General features: G+C 40.8%; 1 protein-coding gene across 4 annotated transcripts in view; it reads right to left on the minus strand.

Moving 5' to 3' along the window:
- The window catches only part of LOC139689564 (lachesin-like), an 846240-nt gene that overhangs the window by 61471 nt on the left and 765607 nt on the right, over positions 1-19162 (minus strand). For all 4 annotated transcript variants that reach the window (XM_071586723.1, XM_071586722.1, XM_071586724.1 and 1 more), the window contains one exon: positions 9855-10148. In XM_071586723.1, coding sequence (XP_071442824.1) covers positions 9855-10148 — 294 coding nt within the window. The remainder of the gene's footprint in view (positions 1-9854; positions 10149-19162) is intronic.

The raw sequence follows: 19162 nt of genomic DNA on the forward strand, positions 1-19162 counted from the left end.
ATTCATTGGCACAGCAATCCAAAGAGAAAATAATGTCCCAATTAAAAGTGTGCGTACACGAAAAGAAACTACTAAAGAAAAACGTCGCGTAGAAACTGTTGAAACTGATAGAAAACAATTAATATGAATGAGAATCCCAGCGTCATGGTGAAATGCATACAGATATGTGTCCGAGGAATGTATTCATGCCACGAGTCAGAAAACAACTCGATAGTGCGGCGAAGACGGAGAAAACAATTCTGTGAATTTATGAATGAGTGTTGCCAGCAACCAAAGAGATGAAGAATGGCCGACGGAAAATATACTGGACGCGGAGATAGCTGTAGTAGCAGTTGTGAATGAGAGTGCGGGAGGTTAAAGAGAACATGGGCTGGCAGGGGGAGGGGGAGAGATACGGTGAAATGAATTGGGGGAGGGGCGGTATGTTGACGGATGCGCACTGGGGCGGTACGTGACTTGGGGCAAAAGTGCGGGCGAGATCCTCTTTCCCGATACACAAGGTTTTTCACGTCATGAGAATCATAAATTAGATTTCGCGATAAATAATAATGAACTTGGGTTTGTTTGTTTTCGGAAAAGTGATTGCGGATAAACCGTGCCATCCATTACACATAGCGGTAGAAACGTAGGATGTGGAATGAGGAAGGACGGTTTAAGAAATTATGTGATAGCATAAAAATGTAGTTAACGGATCAGCAGTTTAGTTAAGCAACAGTTCAGCGGAAGTGATGCTCGACTTAATGGGATATTTCTCAGACAAAACTCTTGATGCAAAATCTAACAAATCCAAGAGAAAGTTTGACAGAGGATGACTAATGGGAAATTCAAACTTAATCTCAAAATATGTACGGTAATTAGCCTGAGTTTTATCCATTTCTTGAATCAGACTGAGATCTTTCTTAGTGGAATCATAGATTCATTAAAACCCTTGAAAAGTTCCTCGAAACAATTACTTGGAAAAGCATGCATGAAAATGTTATCTTACTTTTGTGGTGCAGGAATCAAGTTGATGTGGAGGCAACAAACTATAACATGTAATAATAATATTGTTATCACAATGAAAGACTTAAGCTTTAAAAAAACTGGTATTTATTAGCACTGGAATAACGACTTGTTTAGCGACATCACCATGGCGCAAGAGATTATATTTTTATCGACCTGAAGGCGCAAGAATGGTATAAAGACGGTTTAATCGTCATGTGGTTTTATTTGCAAATAAGTTCTGCTCAGGAGAAAGTAAGGGAGACGAGAATGTCAGAGGAAGTACCCCAGGGAGAACAATTCATGCCCGAGTTTTATTTCGGCATCGAGGACACGGGGCGTCAGTTAGATAATGCTGCTAGTATATTGAATTCTCACAAATTTTGGTTACATTGCCGAATCAGATGAAGCGTAGATGAGCTAGATCTGTTCATCTTTGCTACGAACGATTATCTCAGAAGCGGGGCTACGCTAATAGAAGTAGAAGGTTGGAAATCACACGCAAAGGGAGTACAGATTAAATCACTAGCATAAATTGGAAGAAGATCAATTTAGCGTTGGTGTTGAAAGTTAGCCATATCGTACATCAGCAGAAGTGACAAAGGAAATAAGATTAAGGTTAGAGAAATCAGCCGTAGAACCGAATACTTTAAGATGTCATTTCTCCTACGAGTGATGAGCAATCAGAATCACTCCAAAAGAGAGTGATAGGCGAACAATTTATTTTTTAATAATACGAAGTGTAGTGTGTTATCATTATGACGTCTAACTTTTATATCAGTGTCCTTGTGGTGTTTAAGCAGCTCGCCATTAATCACGATCCGAACTCGCTGAAACATATTCGGGAAATACGTGCACAAATTAGTTAGAGAAAAGCTCGTCTCACAAGCGTACAGACATTTATACCTTCAATTAATATTATGAGCATGGATTAAAATATTTTAGAGTTATAATGGTAACGTAGAATTTATCAAAATTAAATCTTTGATTTTCGAATCAACTGCTCCCATATAACATATCCGTGGATAGCGGGGCACCAATATTTATTTTTCACGGGTCTTACGGTCCCACCCCCATCCTTACACCGTGGGCACTTCCCGCCAACACCTGACCTCGCCACTGCTCACAACGTACTTCCGCCATCTCGTAGTCCACCGGCTTCACCAATTCGTCAAAAACAGGAAACAAATTCTCTCCTCCCCCACTCTAAGCCACAAACTGGCCAAAGAGTGCTGATTTGCTTTGGTTCCCTCAGAAGGAAGCGAGAAGAACGGGAATCCCTTTTCTTCAACTCCATAGGTCACCCGTGTTAAATTCGCCTCCGTGGTCCTTCACTTTTCCGATACCTACGCCGGCCCACATTTTGGTATTTCCCTAACCAACAACTCACCTCAGTTCCTCACCGTTGAAACTGACGACACTAAATATTTAACTCATGTTAACATCACTACTTAGCATTAGCAATTTAAAATATTTCCGTGATTAGAACGGAGTGAAAGTAACAACATATTAGGCAACAAATAACTTATTAGAAACACGCTAAGTTAAGGATTACTTTGATTAGTTTTAATAAGAATAGAACCCATTCACACTGGATGCTAATGTTTGCGATGAAATTCTGATCTATTTACAAGGATTAGTCTCACAGCAATTGTAAACACAAATATACAATCCAAAATAGTTGTGCTATATCATTATGTTCCCAATTCCTATTTTTAGCCATTTATTCATTTTATCTTACACTTCCGTATACAAGGTTGTTCGTAATACGAGCACTATTTTTCAAGCTTTTGACGAAGGTATTAATGATGCCCAAGGGCCAAATATTACGGTGCAGACCTAAGGGTCCAGTGTCAAAATCTGGCTAGAAGAATAAAACATAGAAACAACACAATAGGCTCGAGGAAGAGCCGACCCCCAGCTGTGAGTGTGAAAAACTTATGAGATTATGAGATATACCATGGTATAAATATTGGAATAGACTCTAAGTCTCGCACACGGAGACTATGGACATCAAAACCGAAGTAGTTCACAGTTCTTTCAATAACTTAAAATTCGAGGTGAAACAGGTGTTAGGGTCCGAGTAAATTTAAATTCTCGGTTACTTTCTATTATATATCACTTCGAATACGGAATATCATAGAATGGGCTATTCTTGCGGTGGATTCTGGGGAGGACTTTATTGACATGCTGCCCGTCCTTTAATCTTGTCCCGAGATTCTCAACCGGTCAAAAGGTCAGTTTAGGAGCGAATTTAATCAGAAGGTGAAGCGTAGAATGCACAAATGCACAAGGGGAGTATGTTTCGTCTGGCCTAGATCGGGGCGCCTCCATGTCTTATCATGGGGATATAAATAATAAATATAAAATATAATGAAAGAGATTAGAGCATATAGATACAGTATTCGGTCATTAAATATGAAAGAGAGTCATACTGTGCGAACACCCATTCCAGACAACTGCATATACATTGTGAAATATTTAGAAAAATATGATCATATTAAATAGCCGAAGCATAAAAACTAAAAATCGCACAGAAAACAAATACTTAGCAGTGCAAATGACATTATCATAGGAACAAAAAATTGATTCGCAGGAGACATAGGAGACTGCGATGTGATTCAACGCACACAGAAAATAAAAACATAATAGATTTAACGGAGAATTATTCGCTACAGTAAACTTAGAGTAAATTAGTTCGTTTATAACGGTATAAAAAGTGTTTGGTGTTTTGTGAAGGATTGTTATAATAGAGGTTTATAAATATATACGTGCAATGAAAATAACCCATGAGCCAACGAAGATAGTCCATAAAGCACGTTGATCAATGCACCCTACACCAAGCGCAACTAAAGTTTACTTGTATTTGCCAGCGACCTTAATCTGCCGAAAGTTTATCCGAAAAACCATTACGCCGGAAGACTGGAAAAATATCGCCATTCATGTGAATTTTGAATTTGTTCGCTGACGAAACCCTAGAACTATTGGATTAATCAGCAACATGTGGTGTCTTTGCAAGTGATACAACAGAGACAAAATCACAGATGTTGACATAAATGAAGGCATCAGAGACCCAAAAGCAATCTTTATTTGTAGAAATTAAAACCAAGCCCGCACAGGTTCTTAAGGAGAAGGGCGTAGCAGTATGTTACCCAATGAAGAGAATGTTAAGAAGCATTAGGAGATATTTTTATAGAACTATAAATATTCAGGTTCGACCGCCCTGAGACATTTATTTCCCTATGCATAATGGTACCGAGAATTCGAAATGAAGACAAAAATACGGCAATATGGAATCAATGTGGAAGAAGTGAAAGCGAATTTTAGGAAAAAATCTACATGAATGTTAAAAATAGTTTACAAAGTCATGACAGCATTTTAATGGAGACTAAAAATCTGCAGCAAAAACTCGTATAATGTTGAGGAAAAACGACACCAATTTTTCGCAAAACCTTTTTCGTAAAAATTTTAGCATTCAGCGTAAAAATGTCCAATATTCAAAACAATTGCTTTCAGAGCTGCTGTAAAAATATAATGGGAAAAAAAGATTCTTACACACTACTACACCGCTTAATATATCCTCAAAAAGATATGCAAAAATAGCACCAAAATATAGAACCAAACGACACCCCTTTTCGGAAAAAATTTACCAAGAATACTGAACAAACCTACCGCACCTTATTTAAAACTTGTTTTTACAGGTCAAAAGAAAAATTGTCAATACCTCGTGACTGAAAACTAGCTCACATGACCCCCTCTCTACCATAGCGGCGACATGTAGGATCGTATTAAATAAAATGACTTTTTCTTACCATGAATATAACGCAAAATTTTTAGAATATAATTCTTTTAGCGTTATAATAGACTTTCTCGACAAAAGTAACATACTTTTCCGTAGCCAGCTAGTGTGAATGACATGCAAAGCAAGGGAAACACATCCGAGTCTTTTGATTATTGATTTCTTTAAATTGAGATTAGAAAACACGTACTCTAATGGTCGCTTTATTTTTAGATTTCAAGAAAGCCCCTCACGGGGTATCTATACAGAAACTTATATACAGTATTATCGAGAAAGAGACTAAAAGGATAACTGGCTTCAAACCGTAATTAATTAGAGGCAGTTGTGACTTCCTAAGTGACGCCGGGAAGGATTAAAGGTCTCCTACTTCTCACTTTAGTAAAAACACATCTTGTATGCAGACGACATATTGATTTGCAGAGAAATAAGGACACCGCAAGTGCGCGGGTAACTCTCCAACGACTTAAGAATAGAAATCAGATTGGTTTAAGAAATGTGAACTAGAAGTTAACATCAGAAAATGAACACAATTGTAGTTTCGAATTATGAGAAATAAGTTAGAGGACGAAAAATCAAAAAGGAATAAGGTCGAATAAAACATCTCAAAACATGTCACATGCTTAGGTTTTATGCTGTCATCAAACCTTTACTGCGGAACACACATCGGAATTATACGCTGCTTAGTCATGAAAAGTAATGCTTTAATGGACGGGATATATGAAAAATGTGTGAGAGGTGATACCTTAGCCTAAGTTACGTCTCATTTGGAACACGCCAAAATTATTTAGCGATTCTTTGAGGCAATATTAATTCAGGAACTGAAATTTGCTCGGGGAAATGCACCATAGAAAGGGACAATTGCAATGGGTATGCTGGAGGAATTAGGTTGGGAGCCTCTTGAATCAAGAAGAGAGCATGCAAAACAAACTTTTGGAAATATACAGGACGCCTGAGATTTCTTGCAATAGTGGCAGGGTTATTATACGAGCAAATTGGTTATCTCGGGAAAAGATATTAAATAAGAGGGTTTACAGCCCTCTTATTTAAGACAGATACATTTACAAGAAGTTCTTTCCTCACAATTTGGACATTCCGCCTCGATGTTGTGCAAAGTTGCAAGTTCTGCCGTGGCAGCGTGGGGTTAAAACGGCGGTTATCACTGATTCACGTTACAAATAGCGTGCAGTGATCAAGATTCCGGCTGCCGAGAAATAAATGGTCTGGGAGATCCATGAGCCTTTTTTAATAATGAACGGAACTGGTGCTGGTGAACAACATTGGGTGTATGTCCGGCAAAGAGTGATGCCTGTGGGGGCAGAGGTCGATCTTCCATCCCAGTCACAGGAGGGGCGCAGCGTGCTGACCAACTGATTCTAGAGAATCGAATCATTACCAACCGATGGTTGATTGAAAACATTTCCATCAGAACTAAGAGTATTCAGCACATAATCCACGAACTGGGAAACTTACAACAAAATGTAGGCTGGAAGTGAGCTTCAGAAGCGGCTCACGCGTTACTAAAAAAGGAAAAGCATTTCTTCTCGAATATTGCGAAGCTCAGAATGTGAGTGAGTGGGTGGACTTTCAATTCAGTATTCAGTATCGCCGATAAATGTTAATTAATTCGCGGAAGTCAATGGAGTGCCACCATACCCAGGTGGTACAAAACAAAAAGGTGAAATTGGTTCCGCTAGCAAAAAAGACCATTACCGCGCACCAGGTGCCATATTGTTGAATTTAAAAGCTAAAAAGACAAACATTTACTCAAGCGCCTAGGACGCAACGGCTAAAGTAACGATTTCAACGTCATTGGTCCGAAAAGAAACCGTCTACTTAATACCCCGCAAACCGCCGCAAGGGCGTGTGGCGTGTTAGGACACCACCCGTAATTTAGAAAAGAAAAAAAACCGCATGAAAGAACCACAAATTCATACATCCACAAAAAACATGGCATACATTCATACAATAACACTTACACCCCACACACATGTAAACACTCAAGCTACCAACTAACATACACATGCACCTGAAAGTATACCTAACAGCTTTGCAGTGCTTAACTTTGGTCCAACTTGTAAATTCAATGTTTTCAATATTTCTAAAGGGACTTCGGTTTCTTATCATTATGATTTCTGATTGTTCGGGGAAAGAATGAGTATCTGTACTGCAATCTATCTCCCTTTTATGTTTTTGATGAGGAGCGACCAGGACGCCCGGCAGACGTGGTTACCGAGGAAATCATTCAAAAAGCGCCACGCCATGATTCTCGCTGATCGACGAACGAAAGTGCGCGAAGTAGCAGAGGCCGAGGGAGGTGTGTCGACCGGAACGGCAATTAATCTTTTACACGATAAGTTGGAGGTAAATAAACTGTCGGCCCGATGGGCGCCGCGATTGCTCAACAAGCTGATCCAAATGCCAACTTCGAAGCAGAGTTTTAAGCAATTTAAGCGAGATCCGAAGGTGTTTTTGCGTCGAGTTATCACTGTTGATGAAACCTGGATTCATCATTACACAACAGAAACTAAGCAAGAATGAAAACAATGGATTTCTCCCGGTGAATCTGCTCCAAAGAAGGCGAAGATGGTCTGATCGGCCGGAAAGGTCATGGCGACGGTTTTTTGGAATGCAAATGGCGTCATCCTCATGGATTTTTTTAGAAAAAGGAAGGACGGTCACTGGGAAACACCACAGTGAGTTATTGTACCGCTTTGACTAAAAATTGAAGGAGACACGGCCGCATTTGACGAAATAGAAGGTGATGTTATACTACTATAACGCACCAGCACATTCATCCGGAGTTGTCGCCGCCAAACTGCATGAAATACGTTATGAATTGCTGCTGCACCCCTCGAATTAACCGGATCTGGCTCCCTGCGACTTTTTCTTATTCCCTAACATGAAGAAATGGCTCGCGGGAAAAAAAGTTAGCTCAAACGAGGAAGCCGAGACAGAGGCGTATTTTGGAGAGTTCGAAAAATCCTATTTTTTGGAGGAGTTAAAAAATGGCCGGAACGTTGGGAGAAGTGTATCTTACTAAAAGGGTACTTTGTTGAAAAATTAAAAAAAAATGTGTTTAAAAAAATGGTTTCTTCATTTTTAACACGGGTACTTATTGAACCGCCCTCGTGCATTCTCCCCTGTGTCACAATCCTTATCATCCCACTTCCGATCAATATGCTTTTCATTCATCTTTCCTGTCTCTTTCTGTCTCCCAGCAGTCCTCTCTCCCCCCCCCCACACCATACCCACCACTTCCTCGTCTGTTTTCTTTTCTATCCACTTCACCTTCTCCATCCTTCTTCATACCGACGTTTCCAAAGCCTATAATCTACGCCTATGATTGTTTCCATGGCCATGTTTCCGCGCCGTACATAACTACGCTCCATATCAATGTTTTGAGGAGCCTTTTCTTTTTATTTTTTTCTCAACGCCTTTACTCAATGTTGAGTAAAGGCGTTGAGAAAGATCAATGCTCTCGTTCTTGTGAAGCCTTCTTTGGGTACTGCAATTTTTCTCCAAATGTCCCACTACTTTGACGACAATTTTAGTTCAAAGCACTTGCGTGATGCGTAAATTGTTCCATCTACACTTATTTATGAACTCCTATTTTGTTACTTAATTAACCTTTTTCTTTTTCGTATATTCTTAAATCCTACTTCCAGTTTACATAGCTTTTCAATAATTACCTCCATATGTACGTTGAACAGCACAGGTGATAATGGACAACCCCTGCCTTACATCACCTCTTCCAAAGACTGCTCATCCGGCCACTCAGACATGAGCAGCCTGAGATTTGTATATTTCACGGTCTCATATCCCTCCCTCCAATCTACTCTTATTTCCAGCTATTATTCATTGACTTCATCCATTTCCTGCTATCAAACACGTTTTAAAAACCTTCGAAAAAGACAAAAAAATCATCATTGCATTCTATGTTCCTCTCTATTTACGATACCATGATACGTTCCTCTCCATTTCCTAGACCAACATTGATGATCACTTAAGGAATCTTTTTCCTTGCTCTCCATTCTCTTACTTATAATTATGAAATTGATAATCATTTAAGCTGGTGTTGCAAAATGACCGTGGCTGTCAACACACCCTGAAACTAAAACTATAACTTAAAGCCATGTAAGCTTTGGGCGAAATTAAACTTTTTTTCTGTCTTCACATTTTTCTGCCTTTCCCTTTTCACTTTTTTGGAATAGGAACTAGCGGTTGATCTGACGAAGTTTCTCCCTTATTGAATCTACGAATTAGTCCATAGTAACTCTTCCTCCCTCTTTTACTTAACCTTTTAGTAGCCACGAGGAAATGTTGTCCACTCTCGAAGCCTAGTTTCATGCCAGTTCCCTTAATGCCCTTTATATCTTGCCATCGAGGGAGCCTCGTCCTCAGATACGCCCTACCCCATATTCTTTTTCTATGTGTGTCTAACCCCCTTGGTCTCATGTCTTTCCCAAACAGTTATTCCGTATGATAAAGACATTAGACCAGAAAGTAAACATTTCTCAGAATGTGAACTACCAAAGCAGTTTTCACGATTTTTTATGATATATCTTAGGGTGTTATATTTCTCATGCGTCATTTCCAAGAGGGCCACGGCTAGAAGGCGCTATTAAAGCTTAAGCTTTGCCACCCGTGGAAGCACCAATCATTAAATAATTGTGGAACGTTAATAAGTTATTTTATTCAATAAAATATTTAAAATATCATACCTCTCGTCACCTAATACTATTATTGGAATGTGTTCAACCTAACCTTGTTCGACCTTGTGATGCAAATTTTTGTTAAAGAATTAAATTTTTCATCTGCGAGGACAACTATAAGCCATAGTAAGCACTTTGAGCTTTAAAATGACGAATGCCTTTGTGAGGAACTGCTAGATAAGTAAACAGTAAAAACGAAAGATTTTATAATACGCAATTTCCTGAAAAATATCTGAATTTAAAAAGATATTTACTCGCTGGATTTCAAAGATACGGAATCAGCTCAAAAAAAAACCGTCCCACCCATAGGATGTCGACCGAGGGTTTGGCACCCTCAGCCGGGCGATGCACCGAACACTCACTGTATAGCCGTATGGTGCCGTCCGTCTCACCGCGCGGGTTTTTAGCCACGCACTTGTACGTGCCGTAGTCCTTCTCCTGGATGTTCGAAATGGTGAGTTTCATGTGCGTCTTATATGGCGGTGTTCCGACGACGTTCTCGGCCCGATACTTGTGGCTCTCGTGAATCATGTGGCCGTCCTCTCGAGTCCAATAGTTTAGGGACGAGGGGTGCGCCTCCGTGAAGCACTCCAGGGTCACGCTGTAGGCCAGGGGGGCTCCGACCAGCTGGTGGGGGATCCACAGCATCGGGGGGACTGCAATACAAAAGGAATACATAAATACTTGACGCTCTCGAATGAAGAATGATTCAGGCACGAGCTCTCTTTTCAAAATGAGGATTTCATTTTTAAAAGCATTCATTAAAAAAACATTTATATTTGAAATGACTTTTGTTTGTGTTTCCCAATGGAAGTTTCCTCTGTAGTGAGTAAATCTGAATAGATAGGAATGTTTGCCTATGTACATGTTTCTACAACTATACATTTATTTACTTGCACATTCAAGCATACATATGTGAACCAATACCTGCAATTTAACGGATATATGGCTAATAATTCCTAGCACTTGCCCTTGGTACGGCTTGGTCGGTTCCTATCGCAGGAATTTCGGGGTCTTCGTTATGAATGAGAACAATCCACAGAGTATGGGTTGATCATAATTTATAAATAGCGTTTGCATTATTTCATCACAAATAAATCCACTCAACAAGTTATGCAATAGAAGGAAAAGTATTTACAATAAATAAGCAGAAGGTAATTCAATAAATAACGAAAGCAAAATAAATAGAACAGTTACAATGCTTAAAACACACTCTGAGAAATTTGTAGACAACTATAACCAACTTAGGTATGTCACACGTAATATTATTTTAGAAAAGTAAAGTAAACAGCAGTAACGAATTTGGAGACAATTTGGGTGCCGAGTGCTCAACTGCAAAATATCATCTACTTAAACATAACATAACCCTCTCAATTCTGCGTTAGCTCATGATACAATAGATAAGGGGAAGATAACTAATTTAAAATACGTTCCTTTAAATATGACTCCATGTAGACGAGTTTAGTTTTAAAAATGTTTCCAGGAGTTAAGAATAACGTAAGATGCGCGACATGATTCGGCCCGGAATGATTAATTAATTACAAGAGGAGTTGAGCAGTGGAATGCGCAGGTCTAAATGCTCTGCTCAGATCGTGCATATCCTTTGGACGCTGTAATCGATATCGCCGAAAAGGGCGCTTTGGGACAAGGTGCGTCAGAGATTTGAAAGGTGGGAGTGGATATGATACAAGCAGCGCCTACTTGTATTTGAGCCATTTTAATTTAGTGTTTGATTCATAGAAGTGTTTTATCCCATTCCTTCAAGTTGTGCATACGTCTTACTGCTTTGATTTTGTCTCCTGTGAGATAAGTTTTTCTTTCTTCTGCGCAACTTGAGTGCATTGGGCATCAGTAGTCCAAGTCGGAAAATAAGAGGTCTTTTATCAGCATTCCAAGAATTAGAGATTATGCCCTTTTCTTGGGTCAAATTAATGATTTTGACGCACTTAAGTCATTTTTCCATTTCATTGGGGACTAATGTCACCATGTGAGGTAATAATGGCCAATGGTTCCTCAAAAGGTTTTTTGAACTTTCTTTGGCATGTTCGCCCATAATGCTGATTTTTGATCAATTCTGAGTTTATGTACCAAGTGGTGGACCCCGATTATTATTTCGTTTGTTTTTTTCGTTCAATTTACAGTAAGACAGTTTATTTTCATTCTTTGACGTTTTTCCCCTTTCTCATCGATGTATTTTACTCATTGATTTATATCCGCTAACAGATGAAGAGATGCAAATCAGCTTAAAATCAGAAGTCCGGATATCAGGTGCAGTGCTGATTATTACAACGCCGAGCCAATTCAGGCAAATCTTTAATAATCAAGAGAGAATAGAATCGGGCTAATGATGGGGCCTTGGGTGACCCCCAAGGGTGTCTGTGCTCGCTGTAAAAGTTCGTTCCCATAAATGCTTGAGTGCTATAAAACTTCAATGCAATCGGTAACAGTATCAAGCAGCAATTTCTCGTTTATCCATTTTGATGAATGTAAGAGTAATATTTCTGTAGGTGCGGGTGGTAGGCTGACACAAGCCACTCACCCTAACGGGGAGTGCTGTTGCTGAAAAATGCATCTTTCCTGTATTTAACTGCCAATTAATTTTTATTTTATCTCAAAGAGACTGTTTCTCCATTGTAACCCCATTATACTCTCTTTCAACTTAAATTCAAATGCCCCAACGGTTTCTCCCTTTCAGCAATTACTTTAATCCCTAATTATTCTCATCTCTCCTTACTTTCCTATCGCCGTCCTCTCAAAAGTCACTTTCCTTTTCGTGGAATCCTGATTCACCAATATTTTTCTTATTTTCCATTTCATCCAATTTTTTTCAAATAATTTTATCCAGCTTGCCAAGTTGCTTTTGGCCATTCAACAGTCCATGGCTCTTACTTCTATTTTTCCCCTTACCGATTATAGCGTGCTAATCCTGTATCGAAAGAAGTGTCATATCGTGACAAGTTTACGAATTTAAAAATGTATTCATATTATTTCAACGAGGCACGTGGGCATCATTAGCTTCGTAGTCCATCTGAAAGCAGGCTGGCTCCTTTCCAGCTAGCTAGCGTGGAAATGAGGCTCGGAACTCGCCACTCGCCATCCCTCAAATGTTTCGGTCAGTTTTCACAACTGATACAAATATGGCCTAAATCTCATATTTTAGAAATCGGCCTGATATGATCTTATAAGCCTATCGAAAAGCTAGCGGAGTCTTTTCAAATTTACATTAGCATTTGCTGCAATGCTTTTAAATATATCGCAGCTGCAATTTCCTTGATGAAACAATTCGCAGTAGATAACAACGCCTGTTCATGGGGAGTATTCTCGAAAAAGTGAACGCAAACTTTGCATAGTTCAAATTTAAATCTGATTGTATTTTTTTACAAGAGTGAAACATGACAACAGATATATATAATCAATAATTTCATTTCAAGCGTTCTATTTGCGTGTAAGTATCATACTTACAGCTTAATGTTTTTCATCTCATTTAGAGCGCATTGCAGTTAAATATCATCAAGTAAATTACAATTTCATTGCGTGTTAAACTTTACCCATTAAACAATGTTAAAAATAAAATAGTCTGGGTTTTATTCTGGACCATGCATTAGCATTTATTTTGTCTCTCTGTGGAGGACGGTGCTCATTTCCAATCTTTTTAATATTCATTTAACATGGAATTCTAGTAATTTACAAATGTAAACCTTCCGGAGATGTACAATCGTAAATACACCTGATAATGAACACGACCCAGGAAAACAAATTTCTATTCATCGCATTATGCCTATCTAATATCCTAGCCACTTCAAAAGGTTTCTCACCACGTGTTTGATGAGTCAATATTTTACAGCATTTCAATGTTTTGAAAATCAATTAAGACGCTTAACTTCTCAAGAGCTAAAAAAATACGGCGCTTTTAATGACCTTGAAATGATTACTATTATCTGATATTACCTGAATACTTAGAAATATATAGTGTAATGTGCAAATTTCTTACTTCCTTCCATTGGCCGATTGAAATTGATTGACGGCCTCTTAATATGCGCTGCTACGCCAATTTGACAACGGTTCGAAAGAAATAACACATAAGAATATTGATGCGATCATCGCATGAATCCAAGGTGTCCGTCCTGAAATGGAGAATGATGTATTTTCAAGTTGAGCGCTGTATTTTTTTCCAATACGAAGAAGCACGCTGTGAAACGTTCAATAAATAAATGGGGACTGTTTGAATTCAGAGGAAAATTTTTGGCATACTTAAAAACAATGAACTTTTCGGACATTCAAAAGTTCACCTTTAATGACTGGACCAGGAAGAAAATCTCTGAGACTAACCTCAAAATTAACTTGGGTGACAAATACGAAAGTAGTGCTCCACTTTTGATCCAGTGGGGTTCAAGTGAATTTTAAATACCTCTAAGTACCTCTCACATCATTCAGTGCAATCCGCAAGTGCATGCCTATCCTCGGAGTGTGCGGTAGTATTGAATAGAAAGAATGTCCAGCACAGAGGGCGTGGGTAGTGGAAAGGGGGGGAGTCGGCTTCAAAGGCCTCACCGGTGGCGGAGGGAGCAGCGGGGGCAGGGAAGGGGGGCCGCGGCCTCAAAGGGGCGAGCATGCAGGTGGAGGGCGACCATTCGTCATCGCCCCCCCTTCCCTTCGCCCCACCATCGGTTGTGGCTTTGACCAAATCCAGGGGGACTCGCGACAACCGTAGACGGGGATACACGCGCGAAACCACGCACGCACACGAATCCACGCAATACACACGTCCTCTCGTGACGTCAGGGGTGGCTCGCTAATACCCTCCCTCTAGTCGTCCAGGACCGCCCCTGGTGGGGGCAAATTAGTCATCAGGACCTCGACGGGCCTAGTGTTTGTCGCAGGGCAAAGATGGAGAGGATGGGGGCGAAAGAGAGGGGGGCGGGAGGTGGAGGGAACATTCCGTCAGCCGAGCGGAGATTACATTCCCGGAGTGACAGTGAATCGACCACAGAGCACGGACCTCGGTGTGTTCCATCGCCCCCTCTCCCGGCAGTCCATTCTAGCCTTCCCCCCCGCCCCTCAGTCCCCTTCACCCCCACTTCCTCGAATTCCGACCCTCTGCACATCTCCCCACCTGCCCCGCGCTCTCTCTCTCTCTATCCAAATGCACAAGGCCGTCCGTCAAATGGACGGTCACCCTCTTCGCTAACCGCATCTCCCCTTCTCTCACCCCCTCTGCCCTTGGCCTCCCTCCACCCCCGCACGCACGCACATCTAAAGGCCGATAGGCAACCTTCGGCCGGGGGGTTGACCGAACAAATGAAATCCCACCGGCGACTTCGGGACTAGTATTCGCCCCATTACGACGACCGAGTTTCGGGCCGTCCGATGTGGCGCCATTCTGCCTCCGCCGTCGACTGCAGATTTCTACCCGCCACGCCACCCCGCACCCCCCGTTGAAATCACCACGGTGAGGTCACGCCCCGAACCTCAAATACCAAGGGGGGAGAGGAGGAGGGGGGTGGCGGTCCAGTCTCTACTCGTGTTGAATTCTAAAGTTCAATCTTTTGGGTACATGTTCGTATATCATATGATGGTCTCTCATTCGAAAGAGTGGTACCTCGAGAGTGTGAGCACCATAAGCACCCTCTCAGCACCACTTGATACAGTTTCACGCTCCGTAGAGTGTCTTCGACCCTTGACAAGATCCCTCCGGAAAGAATATCGTCGTCTCGAAAGCAATCCGCGTTGTAAGCCGACTGTGTTTAAATGAGCGAGCTGACTCTACGCATGCAAACGTTTTTTATCAGGTTAGCCGTCGGATATTATAGAGAAATATTATCATTCGTGTCCATTTCAATGATACCGAGTATTATTGTCCAATTCATATCGAAAACCTCATCTATTAAATAAAATCCATTTAAATCAAGGAAAAAATTTAAATCAAGGAAGATTATTTTCAAAGTTTTACTTTATTCAATTAATATTTCTTGTATTTTTAAATCCTCCAATTGGGAATGTAAAAAAATTGGATAAATGTTTTTCTAACAATACCCTGTGTTTCTTTAACCAATCAAATTGATAAAAGATGATTTACTTTTATCATGCAGGTGACAGAGTTTCAACGGTAAAAAAATACTTTCTATTCCTGTAGTAGTTACCCTATTTTTTAAGGGTGTATCCACGTGCCTGAATCAAGGAATGAACAATTTTCAACATTTTATTTCTGATTTATACAATAACATTTTTGTCATATTGTACCACTGTTGCTGTTATGTCACTTTTTTCAATATGAAAATGACACACGACAGAGGTTTGACAAAGTTACAGCCATCACATAAATTACCAAAAAAATCTACTTCGTTTTTTAAAATACACCTAAACTGCCTTCTGAATTAATACAAAATACTTTCCCATTTACTAAAATATAGGAATCAACTACACAGCAACCATCCTATTCTCAGCTAATTTCCGAAAAAATAAACATGCGTCTGATCTGTAGTGCTTTATAATGTATATACATCGAGCATCTGGCCTCATAAACTACTTCCAACTTATAAAATGGTCATGAAATTAGAATAGCACACCGGCAACCTCTTTGATGTATTGCCGCCGAAACATAACAAAGCCCGTGAAGAGGCATAAACGGAGAGGGGAGCACGACAGAAGTTAAGTACCCAATCCGCCCTCAATTTATGGCAAAGCAATTAATTCTCTCCAACGGCGGTGCAAATGCGCCCCCGTCAAAGGCCCTTTGCCGCCGCAGGGACGACCAGCCCAGGCTCTGCACGGCGAGGCAACCTTTATGACGCCACCCGCGACTCGCCCGTGGGAGTGGGGGCGATCTACCCAAATGGAGGACGTGACGACGAGCTGGGGGGGAGGAAGAAGCGGGGGAGGAGGAAGAAGCGGGGGAGGAGGAAGAAGGGGGAGGTGACGAGGGAGGGGGGGAATTAGTCCGGGCAGAAAACTCAACGGCGCCGCAGCGGGAGAGGACGCAATGAGTACGGGTGACGCACGAAGGCGAAAGAAATCGCTAATTGGTCCGAGAGAGATAGATACTGGGCAAAATGGGGGGGGAAGGGAGGGCACCCCACCCCCCCTCATAGAAGGACGGAGCGCGTCAAATTCGGGAGATGCGGGTTGCGCGTGCCGGGTGCGGTGGGGGACAGGTGCGATGCGGGGAGGAATATCTCTGGGAGGCCTTGGGTGGAGTATTTCGGAGTCTCCTGCTCGTATTTGCGGCAGAGACGGTGAGCGGGGGGCAGCACCCTGCACGAGCGCCTTCGAGGTACACTTATTAAAATTACCGGTATTTAAACAAGTTACGTATAATATTGCTATCATGTGACTCATGTAGTATAGAGTAAAGCGAAATAACTTCTTACCAAATTCGATGGCAATCCCAGTTTAATTTTTGTTTGCTGAGAGAAATGCAATGCAAACCTTTCAGGGTAGTTCATCCCCCTAGGTCATGCGTGTAGATCAAATACAAGCATATTTAATCTAGGAAGAAACATGTAATACACGTAGTTATGGCGGTTTGGAACTCGGTGCTGGAAGAAGGAACAGATGGAAGTAAATATGGGGATTACGATTTAAGAGCCAATCATGCCCATGAGGAGCAAGCGAGAGTTTACTCCAGGAGTAGACAGATTTTAATCATAAAAACATATGGTTTGAACACCACTATAGACGTAATTAGGTATATCTAGAGAAACTACCCAGGGATTCAGGGCGAGATATAGTTTACGCTATATTTTGGTCAGACAAATATTTATAAACAGCCTAAAGAATTCGCACATCTCCCCGAGGGTAGATGCGATTCGAAGCGTAATTTAGCACAGGGAAAATGATTAAATTGGATATGATCAGTTTTGGTTGAGAGACAGGCACGCGTGATGCCATAGCAGTAATGAAATCACTAATTGAGAGAGAGAGAGGCATCGAATAAAATCGATATGTATGAAATATTTCCTTGATTTTTGGAAAGCGTTCGATAGAATAAATTTGGAAGCATTGTAAGAGGCAGAATATATTGGAGGACTAGGCGAATTATCCTTATCCAGCACATATCTTTAACTGCTCAGGTGCGATTGCGTGCGGAGGATGAAGGAACGATGTGAACAGTTCTTACAAATGAAATAAGGAAAGAGTGTCCCAAGCCTTTCAACCTAAGATGGTGGTCTGAAAAATTTCCGTCCTAACAAAGATATTTTTTCTGAAATTTTCTGAGGTCGGAAACCTTTCAGACCACCCTCGTATATGCGGAGGCAATGATAAAAGTGGCATGAAAAGAACAGGAGAAAGTAAGAGCGAACGTGGGATTTGTCATGAAAGTTATCAAATTTTAGTTAGTCATTCATACATTTCTTGATAATTGAATGAAGAATGCCAGGGCGATTTGTATGGAATGATATTTGAACAAGACAAAGGTAATAAGATATTCAGCAAAGGAGAAATTCAATTGAAATTTGAAAATAAAGGTGGAAAACCTAGACCAATTTCACCAGATTTGAAAGTGTTTTGGATCGAGATGATCACTGTAGTAGGAAAATAGGAAAAAGAAATGCCATAGGCAAATAAGTCGTCGCAAGGAAGAAAGAATCGATGACAAGGGGTAAGGATGCTAAGAAACGAAGAATATTCATTAAGGTGCCGTGAGCTTTGATGCGGCACGGCTCAGAAACGTGGCCGCTGAAGCAACATGACTGATATAGATTGAGGTATTTTGAGTGGTGGGTACGAAGAGGGGTGGAAATGTAAAATAGTATGAACAATAAACCAAAATAAAATACTAGGTATGGTAGGGTGGGAGAGTGAATTGTTGGGAAAAATCTAAAGAAGGCCAGGAAATGGATCGAGAACATTTTTATGGCCATGAATGAAGTTAATAACTGTAATAGAGGTGATAAAGTTTAGCGAACGAGGCATGGGGGGGGGGTAGAATGCATTTAAGGAAGATACAATGTTAGCGGGATTATGGTTTATTGAAGAGAGGGATGCCCTCTTGTGCCTTGTTTTCGGAGGCTCATTAATGAAGCCGTGGTTGGTCTCTGTCCACCAAAAACCTACCCGTAACTGTAGATTATCAAGTAATCATAATAGTTTGTTGAGAAATAATGGTCGCTAGAAAATTAAACTGACGGCAGTGGCTTTCAGAATATCATAGATATGTGTACATTCTCGGACATAAATCGGCATTAAAAGTGTTATGGTTAAGCAAAGACAAGGAAGCGAATATGAAAACAAAACTATTTTTCAGTTGCTTGGATGATCATGGTCACTTTTTTCCTTCCTACTGAATCAGAAATACCCACAACGCATTATGTTTCTGTGCGCTAATGAAGCGTCTTGTTTACACACAATGAATCTAAAAGGATCGGATGCAAACCAGGAGGCAGGCCTTAATTACCACGTAATCCCGTGCATAAGTGACGAGGAAATTATTCAAGACTGTTCAGCATCGCCGGCAACGTTTTGAACGGTGAAAGAAAATGAATGCATGTTAAAAGGCAACGAATTGAATGAAAACGGCGAAAGCGATTTCCCCCAAATATACTTACACCTTCAATCATATTTTACGGACATGAAGAGTATGAATAGATGTGGAGCAGACGAGCACAATCCTCGGAGGAATGCGATGCATGTGGGTGACCCGAGGGAGCGTGCTCGTCCCCCCCCCCAATGA

This window comes from Hetaerina americana, unplaced genomic scaffold, assembly GCF_022747635.1.
Source record: "Hetaerina americana unplaced genomic scaffold, ioHetAmer1.1.p SCAF_25, whole genome shotgun sequence".
NCBI lineage: Eukaryota > Metazoa > Arthropoda > Insecta > Odonata > Calopterygidae > Hetaerina > Hetaerina americana.